Source organism: Anopheles cruzii, chromosome X (genome assembly GCF_943734635.1).
Source record: "Anopheles cruzii chromosome X, idAnoCruzAS_RS32_06, whole genome shotgun sequence".
Classification (NCBI taxonomy): Eukaryota; Metazoa; Arthropoda; class Insecta; order Diptera; family Culicidae; genus Anopheles; species Anopheles cruzii.
Window position 1 is genome coordinate 10,677,181 of NC_069143.1, and position 18,295 is coordinate 10,695,475.

General features: G+C 54.1%; 2 protein-coding genes across 2 annotated transcripts; one reads left to right on the plus strand and one right to left on the minus strand.

The window, feature by feature from the left end:
* The first annotated feature begins 169 nt into the window (after positions 1–169).
* Positions 170–15,193, plus strand: LOC128269671 (uncharacterized). The gene is made up of 7 exons (XM_053007058.1): positions 170–186; positions 4,978–5,032; positions 6,877–7,035; positions 12,507–12,520; positions 13,703–13,851; positions 14,290–14,443; positions 15,184–15,193. Exons 1-7 carry the CDS (start codon positions 179–181, stop codon positions 15,191–15,193), a joined length of 549 nt encoding a protein of 182 aa, XP_052863018.1. The 5' UTR covers positions 170–178.
* Positions 15,194–15,631: 438 nt separating this feature from the next.
* On the minus strand, positions 15,632–17,116 carry LOC128269681 (forkhead box protein D1). The gene is made up of 3 exons (XM_053007070.1): positions 16,902–17,116; positions 16,313–16,811; positions 15,632–15,946 (listed from the first exon to the last, which is right to left on the minus strand). The coding sequence occupies exons 1-3, from the start codon at positions 17,114–17,116 to the stop codon at positions 15,632–15,634; spliced, it is 1,029 nt and encodes a 342-aa protein (XP_052863030.1).
* Between the last annotated feature and the right edge of the window lie 1,179 nt (positions 17,117–18,295).

Genomic DNA, 18,295 nt, shown 5'->3' on the forward strand with positions numbered 1-18,295 from the left:
CCCGACCACAGGAGGACGGCGTTCGTCGATGTCGGTGTGTCGCGCGTCGTGTGCGGTGTAGCCCCCGCCCCCCACCCCTCCCCCCCGCGGGCCACCAGCGACAGGCGGCGCCATTCCGTCCGTGGACACACCGATCTCCAGAGAGCCACCAAACGCCACCAGCACCATTGGTCCGCCGATGCACAGGTAACCCTTCCCCGGCAGTCCGGTTTTTTGACAGCTGACTCCCGACAGCCGGCAACGGCGACGGTGTGCTGCGGTGTGTAGTGGTGGACGCCGAAGCGGTGGAGCGGTGTGGTGCTGTTGTGTAACCCCACGGCGCCGAGTTGGAGGCGACGGCCTTCGTCCGAGTCGCTCGAATCCGGATTTGGAGTTAGTCGATTTGAAGATCCGGAGATTCGGGGGTTGCGGTGCCCTGCTGCATGCCCTGCTAGTGGTGTGGACAACAACAACAAGCCCATTGAAAACTGTCATGCGGTGTCGGTGTGGGGCAGTGGGTCTGGACTTGACAGGACCGTGTACCGAGCCTCGCGGGGGCCCGTTTCTTCCTCTTCTTCTCGGTGGTCTCTCGCCATGCCATCTCGGTGACATGGTGTCTTTGATTTGTGGCTGCGTCCGGACGAATCCGGCAGAGCGTAATGTGTGGGGATGTCCAGACCTACCCCGACTACCCAGCTCTCTCGCTCTCTCTCTCTATTTCGCGCTCTCTGTCGCACTCGTACTCTGAGCGCACCCTGCCGAAAGGTCACTCTACGCCGACCGCCGACTGCGAGACTGCAATTTTATTTTCTCTACAAACAGAAACACACACACACACACGAGTGAGTGGTTACGAAACGTAACCGTAGCCACCTGCACCACCCCCTCCCACCCGGGTGGGGGGTGCTTCTCCATGACCCTTTCCCATATCTATCTATGTACAGAACCGCTGAACGACGGCTGAATATCTGTGCGAAGTAGGAAGCGCATCTACCTGGTGCGGGGGAGGTGGGGTGGTTTTTGGGGGAGACGCATGGCATGTTGGTCGAACTGCATCGCGAAGATCGCAAAATCCCTCCGTCGTCCGCCGCAGAGAGAGAGAGAGAGACTGTCCGAAGATTGGTCTCGTCGGACATCGGTCTTCCTGGGTCTCGGGTCTCGGCTTCCCATCAATCTTTGGGCGCACCGCCGCCGAACGGTCGGTCGGTCGGTCAACGGGCCGGGGGGTCCGGGTACTTGAATGAAGCCCTCCTCCCCCCCGCCGCCGCTACCCCGGGGGCCAGGCCTTGCGAACTGTTTGTTTGTTTGGAGGTTATGTGAGACCTCGGTCGGTCGAGACTCCGGGGCATTCCGGATCCTGGGCGGGCGGCGGGGCGATTAGGTTTAGCCGAGTGCGAGAGCGGCTGCCGAAACTCCCCACAACCCCCCTCTCGGTACGGCCTCTGGGTGTTGTTGTTGTTGCTGTTGTTACCGCCCCGGTGTGTCAGTCTGTGCCATTTCTATTTTGGTCGGTCGCGAATTCGCGAACTCACCGCGAAACACGCGCGGTGGTCGATAGCCTGGCCATGCCCCCCCCCCCCCACCCCCCCTGTGTGTGTGTGTGTTGGAAGCGTTGGCCACGCAGCAGCAGCAGCAGAAGGAGCTGCTGCGTCTGTTGCCGTTGATGTCTGATGGCCGCCGCCGTCGCCGCCGCCGCCGATCGATTCTCAGCTGATCGGCGGCGTGTTGTGTGACAGGATGATGGGCCCTGATACTGTCTGCAAAACTGTCACTCACCGCTCACACACACTGTGTGTGTGTGTGCCGAACCGCACGGCATGCAGAGCCGATGCCGTCGTCGCCGTCGTCGCCGTCGCCGTCGTCGCCGGTGATGCTACTGATGGTGATACTTGATTTGCACTATTTTTAAGCGGAAACTATTTATAAGATTGACACTGCCTCGGGGTGCGATACGTCTCTGGCCTACTGCTGCTCAGGGCTTCCTGGTGTTGGTGGCTCTGTAGAGCTGCTGCTTCGAAGAAGTGCCCAGAAGTGTACGCGGCGACACTCATCGCACACACCTGACGCACTTCTTAACTAACCGACTCTGCTATCTGAGGGTACAGCTATAGGACCTACAGGCCTATAAGCGATAATGGGCCACCACCAATGGACGTCAACTCCTGGAAACCCAGACCTGGGACCTGGGCCAACTAGTGCACAGAGTTGTGGCCGGTAGCGCTACGCTAGTCTGGCGCCCGCCGGAAACGGAGCGCCGTGGCACTTGTTGCACATCATCATCATCAAAATCCCCCCCACCACCGCCCTCTTAGCGTCGGTCTCGCCGGGCGTCGGTGCCACATCATCGCTTGGCCCACAATCGTGGCCCACCGTCCACGACTTGGCTTGGCTTGGCAACATTCCTACAGGTCTTTCCCCGAACCGGCGAGGGAATTCCGGTCGTCCGGTGACGTCCGGCGGACCGCCGCCCCGTGTGTGTGGACGTTGGCCCCAGTTGGCAGTGGGCCCCGGGGGTACGCCACGACGCGCCCGGCATCGGCTGCCAAAGGTCGCGCCGCGCCGGGCCAAAGGCCGCGGCTGCCTGGCAGCGGAAGGCTGCCAGGAATCAGAATGGACCACTAGACGTGAGGTTCACGCACGTTTTGCGGTCGCACGCGGCCGCCAAGCCCGTCCGCCCGGCCGCCGCCGGTTGCAATCCGCAACTGTTTGTATCGTGCGCGTGTGTGTGTGTGTGTGTGAGTCGTGTAGCGGTGCGCCAAACCGTTCCCAGAAAGCTCTACATTTCGTTGTCGCCAGTCGCCATTTTCACGGCCAGATGGCGCTGTCTGTCGCAGCGCAGCGGGTCCGGATGCTGGATTGGGGTTTAGGAGAAATCTACGTTTTTGTTTACTGCGCATATGTTTTGATTAAATTCAACATTTTTCGCTGTAATACACGCGTTCCAGTATAATAAATAACGTTATTTTTCGTTATTTTAAGACACTTAAACGCCTGAGCTATGCAATCTGCATGACACTCGATTGTTTTAATGCGTAATCTCGTCTGCCAAGAATATCGAGTTTCTGATACAAATCTACTGCCTTATAAGTGTAGAAAAGGATATAAAATGATCGAGGAGCCTTAACCCCCTTCCCTGCTCCCCCCCCCCCCCCCCCTGGCGTTGGGGGGAATTTTAAAACAAGTAATTATTCCCATCCGAAGTATCCAACCCATTGAGCTATTATTCGGTCATGGTCCCTCGCGATATCGTCATTAATGGTTTTCTCCATGAAAAATCTTCTCAGGAATCATCAGGAAAAGAAAGTTTACGGGTTTTTCGCTGCCTATAAGTCAATGAAATAGAATTAATTTTGAGGTCACTGCTATGTATTGCCCGAATGAAAGTGTCTTCTACATTGTTCTCTGGTGGTGACCTATCTTGGCTTAACACATTTATGGCACGCTTCCATAGCTCCAGCTCCCATGTCCCTATCGAATATGTGCCTAATTTTGCGGCATCAGCTTCTTTGTTGCAGCTAATGGTTGTTAAGGTATTCCGAAAAACCTTTCTATGAAATCTTTATCGCTCAGAATCGGAAAATATTGTTTCACTATAACGGCTACCTTAAAATGCATATGCCCCGAAAGAAACACATATTCAGTTACCCATACTGCACATCGAAAAGGCAAGGCAACATTGCACAAGATAGAATGCTATACGAACGTACTTATATTCGGAACCATGTAAATGCCTTTCCGGGCGACAGTTCTTTGTTTTGCGGCCACGGGACACGGGTCTTTGTCGTACAGCCAAATCGTACGCCATTTTGATAGTATAGCTGCCATCGTATCAGTTGATGCGTCTACCAGTGCCTTTATTTATTCGACTCGTTCCGCTTCGTTTTAAGGACCCTTTAATCCTGTCATAACCAAAAGTCGTTTGGTCTTCCACCAACCTTTGGTCTAGAATGCACTCTGTGCACTCTGTGAGGGTGACGGCGCCCACGGTGACGGTTTTATTGGTTTTTCGGTCAACAATTACCTTACTCCATAGCCTAGGCCCTAGCGTTTGTCGGGAATCGATGTGGAGCGCGTGAACGGTTGCCAGAAAACCCCTTGGTACCGAGTTGTGAAGGGAGCAAACACACCATTTTGGTCAAAAGTCCCATTTGTGTTGCTGGAAGTGAAAGGGTTTCTTCAACTCACAGCTCTTCAAGCTTTTCAGCTTTTCGTATTTTCATAGGTCCTATCACTAGAAACCTGGAACAATGCGAGTAGTGGGCTACAAATTTATTACATTTCTCAACCGAACAACTTTCGCGCGCGAAAATGATTCGAGTGCGGTTACCTTGAGCTAGAATAGGTAAATACAGTTATCGAAGATTGCAGAACCGGCGGATGACTTGAAAAGCCATCGAGGGAAAAATCTAATGTTAAGAACCGGGAAGCCTTTTATAGACCAAGGAGATGACCGACTATGATCCATTAGCTCTGACCAGTACATATAAGAAAACTGGAGTAATCGGCCACTTCGCTTGTCGCAAGCTAAGATTGAGAACCTGTCGGGAGAAAAATTAAGGATCACTGCCGCTGTTATCACAGCATGGACATCGTTTTGTTCTGGCAGGACAAATGCAGTTGTGATGTGCTTTGTCACAAATGTTGTCACTTCTCCAATAAAAATAATTTCAAACCAATTCTTCAACAAATGGTGCCACAAAATATGAACTTTTGAATACCACAAATCAATCAAAACTGAACTGTCAACTTCACCCGAGTCCAACAGTTTGTGACCAGTAGGATTGGCGGTCGTTGGCCAATCAGGCTCGGCCTATAAATGTTACGACAATAATTACGAGAAACTGTTTACACTGTTCGATGTGGACGCGAAAACATCACTAAACGGCAAAGCCTCGGGATATTATGGCCCGAACCACACCATAACTATTAACGTTCTCTCTGTGCTCTCTTTTACACCCCCACCCCGTCACCCCTTTCCCCAACCAAAAACATCAACAGATCCTCTGCCATGGACTCGAAGGCCACGATCAACAAGGGCAACTTTCTCTCGCAGGTAGGTACCGGCGCGGGGACCGCTGCGTCATCGCATCCTCCACTCAGGATCATCTCTCGGACAGGATCGGGCCACTTTCGGGCCGCACGGACGAGAATGAGAATAAAAATAAAATAAACAGACGAAAACAAAAAACAAAATCTATCGAAAACTAACACCAATGTCACGGACTGCGACGGACTCACCACGAATTTTGTTTTTTTTTTGTGTTCCCCTTTAACCTAACCACCCGGTACTTCAACGCTCTTTTTCCTTTCTAGGCGATTCTTTTGGCGCTCCCCAAGCACAATGCCCAAAACTGACCAAAACTAAGCAAAACTAGAAAAAGAAAGAGAGAGAGAAAGAGAGAAAGAGAGAGAGAGGAAGAGAAACAAAGAGCAAAATTACCCAAAACAAAACAGAAACAGTAAAGGACACACACAGAAACGGGAGCCGTCAAAAGAAGCGGGAAAACGTGAAGCGAAAAGGCAAAAACAAAACCAAAAAAAAGGAAAAAGACAAAAAAAGAACGCGCAGAGAATGCACACACGCGGAACGCAGCACACAGGCACAGTAGCACGTATCCGGCAAATTGAAGCTTTCATTGGCATTGGCAGACACAGAACACGGGCTTTGGCAATTGCGTACATTGCGAATCAACGGAAGGTGTGAAGTACTCTGACAACCTGAAGGCAAAACCAACAACAGACCAACAGTCCAAACATACCAGAGGAGGAAAGCACAAGGAAGCGGAGAAGCAATGTGGACAGCAACAGGCCCCCCGTGACTGCTGCTGTTCCTCTTCTCTCTCTCTCTCTCTCTCTCGCTCCTTCGTTTGGATCTTTTGCCGGTTTTGCCGGGTCTCGGTTGCTGTGCCCACCATCTCCCATCTCTCGGGGCATACAGTCCCGAGTTCTTGTCATCATTTCATTTCATTTCCATTTGTTTTGCGTACTTATGTTGTTGTTGTTGTTGGCTTCACTTTTCGGTTCTTTCGGCACTTACGCTGGCTAATCTGGCTTCGTTATTGGTCTTGCAAAACCCCATGGGAAGATACGATTTGCGACGGTGAAAACGGTGAAATTAGCACTCAATTGTGGCAACGATACCCCTGGAGAGCTCGAGAGCGCGGCTTCCGGGGTGCGAGGAGGGTGCTGTTGCTTCCGTGTACCGTCGTGATGCGCTTGCTGCAGTTACTGATCCCATTAAACCTGCATTGTTTCCTCCACAAACGAGAACCATGCGTCGCACGTCCGATCCTTCACACTTCGGTCACACTTAGGCTTATTAGGCAAGCAGAAAATTGTTTAGCGTATTTTCTCTTCTCTTTACCGAGAATTGAACAATCCATAGTTTGATTCGAAATGAGCCTAATACTTTAACAACTTGCTGCGTAAGCTGATCATCTATTGTGCATCTATTGCCTCAGTTTTGGGTAGTGTCGACAGTCGCGACCGAGACCTGGTGCTAAGCTTCCAGGGTAGGATTGTGAGGGTCTCGTTTCAAGAAGCGTGTCCTTGGACCAATATCGACCTCTGCCCTACGCTATGGTCCAACTAATCGACCAAACGACCTTGGAAATCCTAATCCTAATTACGCCTAATTCCTAAATTTCCATTCCATTTACTAACAGTTGATAATCGCTTTTTGATTGGAGCTTTCCACAATTTGCTACTTTTGTTACATCCTGCATAGTTAGGACGCTACTTAGCTTGTTCCCTTGCTGATGTTGTTTACTACCTGTTACTGTTACTGTTACTTTTTTGTTTGTTTCACGCGAACTTTTCACCGATTCTGGCGGATTCCATTTTTCCACAAAATTGGCGGCGGCATTCGTAACACTTGGTTTGGTTTGGTTTTTGCAGCAGGAAGATTTTCATCCGTTCATCGAAGCGCTACTACCGTACGTGAAGTCGTTCAGCTACACCTGGTTCAACCTGCAGGCGGCCAAGCGGCGCTACCTGAAGAAGCACGAGAAGAAGATGACACACAACGAGGAGAACAAGTGCAAGCGCGACTTTCAGGTATGTGTACTGGTCTGGTCTACCGAGGTGTTGCGCAAAAATGCGTCCCCCAGGACAGGGCCAACTAATTACACAGGCTCCTCGGTCGGTGGTGGAACCCCCAGTCCCAGAAGAGCATCTAGAACGGCAGAAAGACAGAGAGCGAGGCCCTCCGGCCAAAAATAGTCTGGTGTTGGTCTGGACTGGACTGGACTGGACTGGAGTGGCCGGGGCCCACTGGGAGAGGGTTTCAAGTTCGGGTTCGGGCGGTTTGCTCTGCGGCCTGGAGATCCTAGATCCTAGGGGTCCGATAGCCTAATAGATAGTATTAAACGCCGGCGATGGCGATGATGATGTGGATGATGTGGATGATAGACACTTTATTTGCCCCGAAAGTCGAACAGCTTAACTTCGTTACTGGCTGCTGCTGCTGCTGGTAGATGGCCTCCGGCTGGCTGACTGGCGGAGGGTTACATCTCCCGGAGCCCAGAGGCCGGGCTCTGGGTGTGTGTGTGTGTGCAGTTGTTTGCCACACATCGGCACCATATCAATGATAGTGCCAATTATTCAATTTGCTTCCTTATCGCACCCCCGTCTACTGGCCACAGCACGGGGCTAGGGCTGCTGCAAGGCAACCGCCGCCGGGCCTTTGAAGTCCTGCCCGGCGCGCGGGCCCGACCAGAAATTCGAGCCCCGTTTCGGGTCGCCCCTTGGGAACTCTTTCTCTCTCTCGCTCTCTCGCTCTGGGGCTTCTGGGGCCCTTCTCTGGGCTGGGCTGTCTCAGGTTACATCCCAGTATTGGGCAACTCTGTGTTATCTCCTCGGAGCCATCGGTGTGCAAGTTGCTAGTGTGCGTCGTCCTGGCAGCCCGGACGGCAGGACCGTTGATGCGTAAAAGTGTTTGGACGATTTTTCGCAGCCACTTTGCGCCGAGCCGAGTGGCGCCCCGTAATTGAGTTATGCGCGGGTGAACCCTCGATCCTCAGTTCGAAGACCGCCGACAGATGCCTCGTCAGTGTGTGTGTGTGTGTGTGCCTATCGTTATGCGTACCACAGTGGTGTGCCAACGTAGTGGCCATATAGTGGCACTTTGCACAATAGTTTCGGTTTTTTTTTTCGAAAGTTTCGAGCAATCATTCGAGCACCGGCAAACCGTACCGGAAGAAGTTCCAACAGCTCGAATGAGCATTTAGAGTCGGGTAGAAATGTGGATTGTATTACTGTAACACTGAGCGCCTACTTTGTGGGGAACCTACTCGATTCGAGCAGTTCTTCAGTTCTACATTTTTCGCCCAAAGAGCTATCACAACCCAGTGGGGTAAAGTAAGTTTTAAAAAAGAAGGATAAAGGATGTTGGCTCAGCCACCCACACCCCCATCCCCCTCGTTCGGATTTGAGTCGCTCTCGCTGCGTAACGCACTGTAGAGCTAGTTGCTGCTCGAATACTGTGAAGCGACCCGCTCGGCGAAAACACGCGAATTGGTACGCCCAGTAGCTCGTGGTAGCTCGTGATCATGAACACCCTACTCACCACCACCACCTCCCCCCTCCGGGCCCCGTATATCTGAACAACCTCCGGCCGAAATGCATTTAAACGCGCGGCAAAGGACTTTTATCTGCTTGCTCGCTCGATTCTATTACACGCAATTTTACACGGACACGGAACTGTCAGTGACCGGAAAAGGGACCAAAACGGCACACGCAGTAACAAAGCGGTTTTTGGGCGCACAGCCCTTTGATGTTTGTGTCGCGATCCCCCTCCATCGGCACCGCCGACACAGCATCCCAGCATCCCAGAGCGCGCCGGTTTGGGACGTCAAATTTCGGCTCCCTCCCGCTCTCTCTCTTTCTAATTGGTTTATTAGCCACCAGCTCGGCCGCACACACACATACACACCTACACAGGCGCTACTAAACAAATGAAATCACCCAGAAACGAGGCAAACGTGCGGGTGCCGAAAATGAGGGGGAACGAAAAGCGTTTATTTTCCAATTACCGCGCGAGGGGGATCGAATAAAATTTGCATGCTTTTAGGGCGACGGCGACGCTGTCGGCGTGGGCGTAGAGAAAGGACGAAAAAAGTCCCTAGAATGCCCAGACCCAGACCCAGTCCCAGCTATCACGTGGGTCAATAAATCCCGTGGAATGCGAACGTGCGGAGAAGACAGGATGTGATGGGCCTGGGCCAACTGTCGACTGAACGACGGTTCTCAGGTATTACTGGCCAGACCAGATTTTCGACCAGAATGTTGCCAATATAAGACGTTGCAAAAAAGGACCCAGAAAGGGCCACTAACCTGCCAGTTTCATGCCCAAACACGCATCCTTAGACCATTTACTTCTGGGTGTTGATTTGACATGTCTATGGGAGAAAAGTTCAACTCCCCGTAACTGTAGGTGAGACTTAGTAACGACTCATCAGGTCAAAGAATGTTTGTTTCGCCTTTGTTTCGGTGGCCACCGTATGGCTTGATTATGTTAATCTCTGTTGCTTTCTGTAACGTTGTATTTGTACGGACTTTTTGTCAATATTGCCATCAGACCAAAACAAACAAATTTTTTTAAGCAGTTTTCCGGCCACTCCCAACGGGGAGACCAATCCATCTAAAGGTTCGCGATTTCCGAAGCCCCGCAAGCCGTCTATTTAGGCATTTAGCAGTCCAGACCTAGGTAGTCTTGTTGGTCTAATACCTGGAGGTCGCGTTGATTTCGGTTCCCCCCCCCCCCCCACCCCCCTTCTCAAGCGCTTATCAAGCTGCTCGAATCTAATCTAGACCTCGATGCGTCAATCGCACTCGAAGCGTTTTGTTTGTTGGGGAACTTCCAACAACTTCTGACAGTGGATCAGTTGCTGTACTACTAGGGTCTCTTCTTCTCCCAGCGAATGGAGCTGTTGGCCGAGCTGCCTGCTTGCGTGTTCTCCATCTCCACAGCACCGCAGTCGCACCACCCCTGTTCACCGTACCTATCCTGTGGCTCCACGCACAAAAAGACGCACGCCATGGACGACATCTCCTGGATGGACGATGGACCTGGCTTTCTTCGCCCCGCTGATCCGATGTTTGTGTCGGGTGTGTGTGTGTGTGCCTCGGATATGCCTCGGACGCCCCGGGGCCAATTATCAACAACGAGGCGAGGCAGGTGCGCCCGGGGGAGGTCGCGAGAGGATAACATCAAAGTCCGGGGCTAATGTAGCCGCGGAGTCCGGGCGGCGCGCGATTCTTTCAGATATCGACACTATGTTTAGATGATTTGACAGAAACATTTCCTCAATTTGGCGCACACCGCCCGTTGATCTTGGCGTGGCGGCGCTGGGGAAGGGCCACCACTTCCCTGTTTATCAAACGTACACCACACACACACACACACACGCACGCTTCCGCTAACGGCAGTGGCGGTGGCGGCGGCGGCGGCATGTTTTAACCACCAAAGAGCGCGGCGCGGCCTAAAAGGCTCCGATAGGCATCGCTTAGGCATCGGTTCGTGTTTTCCCCCGGCCTCCCCCTTTTTTTTTTTTTTTTTTGACTCTCCCCACCCTGTACCCCCCGTCGTCTGTTGCCGGTCTTCGGTTTTCTTCTCTGCCTCTATCTTCGCGAGGTTCGATTTCGCGCTTTTGGCGCCTTTGGCGCTTTGGCGATGTGTTTTCTTGTTCTTTCTTCGTTCGCTCCGTTCCTTGTGTTTGTTGTACGCGTTGTTGTTGTTGTTGTTGTTGTTGTAGCTCCTCGGGTTTGCGTTCGACTCTCTTTTGCAGCTTGCGAGTGGCGTGTGGTCGCGTTCGCCCTTTCGCTTACTCCGGTTCCGGTCCGGCGCGTTTTTTGTTGGTTGGTTTTGTTGTTTGGTTCTGCCGTCTGTGCTGTGCCTTCGTCTTGCCTTCATTTTCTCTCCTCATCTTCTCTTTTATTTCTTTTTGTTTGCCCTTTTCCAATGTTTTTTTGTTTTGTTTTATGTTTTTGCGGCTTTTAAAAATCAATTACCGGACGCTAGACGCGGTAGCCGCGCTCTTGATGTGTGTGTTGTGTGTCTCGGGCACTTACGAAGGGTTCTCCGCTCAGCGAGAGCCGCTTTCTCTCTCGCTCGCTCTCGGTCTCGGTTTCCTGTGCGCGGTCAGCGGGCCCTGTCATCGGAGGTTTTGCCCAGAACCAGCGGAGATCTGTGTGATGGATAGCGCGCGCGCGCGCGCGGCTCATAGTTTGTTTCTTTCGGTTAACGCCTCCACCGGCGGAGAGTGCCTGGGGGCCACTGTGCGCGTGTGTGTGTGTGTGTGCAGTGTGCATTAATGACCAACAATGTCTACTGGGCCCCCAAAGCCCGCAGCGACGACGACGACCCAGCGAGAAGGCATATTATGTTAATGCAGTGTGGTGGCGGGACCTTTTTGTTCCCTTTCTGAGTGTTTCGTTTTGTTTTGTTGCTCCTTTGCTTCTTTCTCTCCCTGTCTCTCCCTCTCCCTCTCTCTTCTCGATAAACGGGGCAGACGGGGGGGTGGGTGTGGTAAATTGGTTCACATTTCAATTAGTTCGAGCAGTTCGCCGCTTCGTATCCGGCTGCTGTTGCTGCTCGAAAGTGTGAGTGTTTTTCTTTGATTTTTCCCAAGTCCTGGCTGGTGGACCACCGTACCACCGGTGGGTCCGATTAGTGTCGCCCGACACGATACATGAAACACTCTGCGCCCGCGGGGAGGGAGCTCCAGCCGGAAAGCAAATATTGATTAGCTCGCGCAATGGGACGCCACGTGAGCAGCATTCTGCGTGTTCTGAGCTATCGGGCTATTACAGACTCGAATCGCTACTGCCCGGCACGACTTGTCCAGCGACATGGCAACGCGGTTGTCTGGATGCTCTGCTCCCGACTGGAACGGATTACCGTCGGTTCTCGCGGGAAGACCGTCTAATCTCTGACATCGCAAGGAGACATTGTGTGCTGCTTCTAATCCCGAATTGAGATTAGAAGGGGGACTCGGGCGCCGGAGCTCAAGAATTGACGATGATTACATCTCGACGATGATGTGATTTGTGTTCGAAAGTCCCGACGGGTTTCGCGTAAGACGCTCCTTTTGGTGCAGCCGTTGGATACCGTTGCCAGGCGCACCCCGTAACGAGTTCTGGAGAATGAAGTCTGGGAGCTCAGTTTGTCCGTACCTAGGTTGAGGGTCACCAGACCAGACTTACCCCACTTGGGTGCTGGAGTGTTTTCTGTTTCATATCCTGTACCTGACCCTTGATGGGAACTTTGTGCAGTGGTCGTCCTCGACCTGTAGACACACAACCGTTGACTATCAAACACAATTCAATACAGGAATTATATTTTATTGATTCAAGTGACAGAAACTAGGGAACAGTATTCAAGAGCCTCTTGCCTTGACGGATCTTCTGAAGGGAACCAGATAGAAACCAGAATCCATCGCCTCCCGGGAGAGCCCCATGTTTGGGGGCGAAGGAAAGTGTGTCCAAACCGAAAACCCCATAACCACGCTTCCGGATGTCTTTCGAAGGGCTTCCCGACTAGGTTTGCTGTAGGTCAAGTAAACGAAACCATTTTGTGTCTCGTATGAGGTGCTCAGGTGGAACCACTTTCGTGCAAGCCCAAAAAATCCTTCGCTGGAACTCCATTTTGGCCTCTCTTGTAGTCCACTGTCATTAGAAGAAATTTGCCATACCTGTCACTGAATTGGTTTGTCATTGTCGGAACTCGGAACTCACAGAACTTTAAACTATGCTAATGCCCCGGTTTTGGGCAGCCGGTGTAGTGGAGCACCCGGAACACCCGGGCTGAGAATTCGGAGGAACTCGGAAGCAATTAAACTCCTACACGTTGGCCCGACGGCCGACGGCCGATCTGTGGGAAGGGCCGCGAACCGCGGCCGAAAGCCGATGGAAGTCTGGATAAGGAGGCCAAGGTCCAAAGGGGTCCGTTTCCGAAACACAAATCCTGCTGAAAGGCTGAAAATGGATACGAGAGGATACGACGGCCCAAGGAAGGAAAGGATTTAACTACTTACGGGCCGGGCTGGTCTTTTTGGGCCATTGTTTTCGGAACCTCGGAACGGACACCCCCGAATACTCGTGTGTGTGTGTGTCTGGTACTTGACTTCCCGTTCTCGAGATCTCGAGATAACTCTCCAGGGATTTAGGGGCATCGGCGGCGGCCACTTGAGACTCCGGTTGTTGTTTGCCACTTCTGGCCCGGGACCTGGCGGACCCACAAGGATCGCGCTGCGAGTCAACAATCCGAAACTGTTTACGTTTGCACGCTCCCTCTCTCCCTCACACACTTGGTGTATCTTCACACCCGGTCCCACCGGAGGAGGACCTCTCACGTTCGCAGCGCTCCGGTTCGCACTTCGGGGCATTTGTTTGTTGCGGTGTGCGGGCGATCTGGAGCGATTCGGGCCGGGCCGGGTGATCGTGAGAAATCTCCCCAAATAAACCCTGGGCAAAGGTGACCAGACCAGGTGCAGGTGCCGCCAGAGCGTGCTAGGTTCCGTTCGGTGTTCGTCGTATTGCTAGAGCTTTATTTACAGAAGATTACTTTTCTACACCTTTCGTTTCTTTGCCACCACGCGACCTGGGCGCTGGCGACTTCTCACACTTCGGGCAGGCTTCAGGTAAGCGCCCGGAACCCGGAACCACCCCGGGGAGGGGAATCGACAGGATCCGATGATCTGACCACCGTTCCGTCCCGTTACAGTGACGAGGAAAATCAGAGCGAAAAGTCGCACAACAGTTCGCGAAAGTTCTCCAAAACCACGACCGCCAGCAGCAACAAGGTGTTCAGCTACGACTTCATCACACCGACCGGTGTCTTCACCTCGTCCGAGCTCTGGAGCCTAACGCAAGGTGAGCCCGAACCCTACCCGTCAATCGCCACGGGCGCGTGGGACGGGGACGGGGACAAGGCAGACGGTGATTCACGTCCAGTGCGGACGAGTCGTGAGCAGAGCGACACATACACTGCACATTTCTATTCATTCTCTGGAGGGCTCATTCGGGGGTCCAGCCGTTGTTTTTTTGCAGCACTTTTCTTCATCCTTTCACAGCCCCCGCCGCAGCTAAGCTAGGTACCCCCCGGGACTGGGAACGGACGCCAGAGGATAGTCGCCAGACGAGAACTCCACTGCTCTCGCCAACTGACTTCTGACACTTCACACTCTACACAACTGGTTCCAGGCTCTTGGTTTCGCTAATTGGTTTTTGTTTTCTTTCCCCCCCCCCCCCCCGCCCCTCTCTCTGGTTTACCTCTCTCCATCAACCCTCCCGGTGGGTTGGTGGGTGGAGTGCGTGCCACGGATCGGATCGGATCGAGGGCACACCAGGTCTTCACTCAGCATCCTTCGGAAATGGACCACAGTTCCGCAGTCCACAGACCACAGGCATTCCGCAGTTCGATTCCTCAACCAGAGGACCAGCAGCGACCCAAGCGGTGTCAGATGTTAGTTGGAAGTTGGAAATTGATGAAGACTTCAACATAGCTGGAGGCGCTCGACCTGGGTGGACCTCTCACCTAGTCGACTCAAGTCCAATCAGACAGTAGACGAAATAAAACAAAAACAATGACACAATATACATGTGCGTGTGTGTGTGTGTGTGTTGCAGGAAGAATACATGGTAATATTTCATCAGATCTCGTCCAGGTATTACATCTGAAGTGTACAGTAGAGTAACGGAAACGGTGGCTGATTTACACGAAGATGATATAAATACGTAGGTGTATACATGATATAGGTAGGTTTCTCAGAGCGCAGAGTCGCGTACACGGACACGCAACACGCAACACTTCTTCGGAACTAACTGCGGAACTGCGGACGGCCAGGAGGGCGTCTCCCCTCACAGGACAGAAGCCATACAGAAGCCGCCGCCGCACGTGCCTCCACGGTGGTTGATGGGTCGTGGGTTAGTGGGTTGTGGTGGTGGTGGTGGTGTTGTAGGTGGTCGAAGTCCTGATACTACTGGGCCACTGGGCTTCGGGAATTCACTTTGGCGATGGAAATTGATAAGCCGATAAGTTTGATAAACTCACAAGGAGCCAGCACGTTACTTTCTTTCTCTCGCTCTCTCTCTCTCACTCTCTCTCGCCATCTCGCTATCTATCTATCTCTCCCTCTCTCGCGTGCCTGCCAGGCTTCTACGTAGCGCGTGGCGCACCCTGCCGCTTAATCCTTCCTTTGATAGGAACGAATAGAATTAAGGTTCTCCCCAAGAAGCTGGGGATCTCTCGTCAGACCTGGTGCCCCGGTCCCCCGGTCCCGGACCTAGGGGGAGAAAAGGAAGTACGGGGAGTGGCGGGGGAAATCGGCTTACACGACACACTGATCACACAGCTCACACGGCACGGCTCGAGAGACAGAGACAATGGACCTGGACATACACCTGGACACCAAGACACCTACCCTGGCGGCCTAGACGACGCTACTTCCCCGCTGGGCTTAGTTGGCCACCCCTCCCCTCCATGTGGATTCGGGAGCTCATATTCGGGAAATCTTGGACCATTTCTTGGACTCCTTGGAGGTTGATGGAGTCCGTTCATTACCGGGCCGGGGGCCTGCACCGGGTGACAAACACATACACACACACATACACACACATACAGACACAGACACGGAGGAGACACGGAGCGGAATCAATTGGAACTCGTTTTCGGACCACCACCGCCACCACCGCCACCAGGGGGCGAGTGGCCGTGGGTGGCGTGGGCTCCGGGTATCTTGGTGACTTGGGTAAGTCGGGCGAGCGGCACGTGATACGGGGACGCTGCCAGTCGTGGCCGCTTGCTGTCGACGGTCCCGGCCGGCGGCTCCTGGGGAGGAGGAGTCGCGGCCCGACAGTCGTCGGCGTCAACGTCGACGTCGGGCCGCAGGAGCGACTCGACGTCGAACTGGCGCTTCCGGGAGAAGCTCTCCATCGTGTTGCGCATGATGATGGCGGCCGCCGTTGTTTGATGATGGTGATGGTGATGGTGGTGGTGGTGTTGATGTTGATGATGGTGCTGATGTAGCTGCTGTTGCTGCAGTTGATGCTGCTGCTGCTGGACCTGATGCTGATGCTGTAGCAGCGCGACGGCTTGCTGGTGCTGGTGATGGTGATGGTGTAGCGGATCGAGAACCGAACCGTCGGCGGTGGCGGTGGCGGCAAACGGGTGCTTCGGGGTGACCGACGGCGGCGGTACCGGCTGCGAGCCGGTGGCGGCTGTGGCTGCCGCGGCGGCTGCTGCGGCCGCCGCCGCCGCTGCCGCCGCTGCAGCGGCCGCCGAAGCAGTGGTGGCGGTGGCGGATGCGGCCGCCGCCGCCGCCGTCATCGGTACCAGCGGGGGACCCAGATAGACGTGGGCGGTGGGTGGTGGCCCCTGCGGCGGTCCCTGGGGTGGGCCCTGACGTGGCGGGGAGTTGATCGCGGGAAAGAACTGGCGCGGGCTGCTGTTGTCGTAGATGTCATCGTCGGACGTGAGGCCCATGTGCCGGCGGACCTTGCGCTGTGCCTTGCGCCGCCGGAAGTCACCCTTCAGGAAGTCCTCGACGTTCGCCGGGTGGACCGCCCAGTAGTGGCCCTTGCCGTGGGCGCTCCGGCCCGCCTTGATGAAGCAATCGTTGAGGGAGAGGTTGTGGCGGATCGAGTTGCGCCAGCCGGGGCCGCGGCTCCGGAAGTACGAGTAGTTGTCGAGGATGTGCTGATAGATGTCGGACAGGACGAGCTTCTTGTCGGGCGAGCTGAGGATCGCGATCGCGATCAGCCCGATGTAGCTGTACTGGGGTTTGGGTGCCTGCGACGTCAGCTTCCCCGCGTCGGCCGCCAGCAAGGCACCGCTGGCGGCGGCAGCGGCGGCGGCGGCTGCCGCGGCCGCCGCTGCGGCAGCATCCATCGGGGGTCCACCGACCGGTGGACCAACGGAGGACCCGGATGCCGACGATGAGGATGCGGCGGCAGCGGCTGCCGCCGCCGCCGCGTACATCGAGGGCTTGAAGAAGCGCGACAGGGTGCGCGAGTCGGCGACGAAGTTGCCGTAGTTAAAGAACTGGTTCGACCGGAAGCGCTCCACCATGGCGTAGTTGTACAGCTGCAGGCTGTACTGATCGAACTGCACCAGGTCCGCCGCGCAAACGTTCAGCATCTCGGCGCTCGGGGCGGCACGGGGCACTCGGGGCGGCGGTCCTTCAGGTCCTACCAACGTCGGCGGGACCCCGTCCGGGGGACCAAATCGGTCCAGTAGAAACACGACACGCACGCACGCACGCACACGAAGGACTTAACGGACACGGGCACGGACACTTTAGTCACAGAGGAGGGCTATGGAGATATGGAGTGTGCTATAGAGAGCTCGGACGGACGAACAACACACACGCTCCTGCTTGGCGAGCGAGCGGACGAGCGAATGGCCGTTGGTTGGCCGCGCGTCGACCACTCGACTCTCGGCGGCGGCGAATGGAAAACATAAACACACACACACGTAGCGAGCCGAAGTAGAGGAAACAAACAAAACAAACATGAACAACAAACCAACGGCCCTCTCTCTCGCTCTCTCACACACACACGGGGCCCGGATTTGTAGAAAATAATATTTGCGCGCGGAGACAAACAACAACGCAACAATCACCATCTTGGCCCACCCCTCGCTCACTCTCTTTCTCTCTTGCTCTCACGGCCCGCCACGCGCATGGCCACGCCCACTCGACGCGACGCACTGCGAAGGATTACAAGGACACGAGCGAGAGAGCAAGAGTGGTCCGTCCCCGGCTCTCTCGACTCGACATTATGCGTTGTGTATTATGTTGTAACGTTTGTTTTTGTTTTGCGTACATAAACACACACACACACACACACGAGCACACAGGAAGATCGGGTCGAGCACTCGGGAGTGAGCGAGATGCCAGGGAGCTGCTTGAGCTCCGGAAGCTCCTAGCGGCCGTCGTCAGCAGGGGGAACAATTGAACATGACACAGGCGCGCGCGTGGAAAACATAGAAAATTATTTTAAAACATTCCTCCCCCCCCCCCCTGGCCGTCCTCCTCTTGGTGCTTCTCTTCCTCTGGTCGCTGGCTCACTCAAGGGGGGGCCCACAGGAGGAGGCCTACCACCAGGAGGAGGTCAGGGCTGTTCGGTAAGTTTGGCGGCAAACAATTGACAACTTCAGGTAATAAATACGGTCCATTCTTCTAAGATAAAAAAAAAAATTGTTACTTAACTTAACTTAACATAACATAACTTATTAGGCTTGTGTGACTTAATTCGTGCCGTTTTTATTCAACATTTATGAGCTAACTAAAACAACAAAACGTACGACTACCTGAAT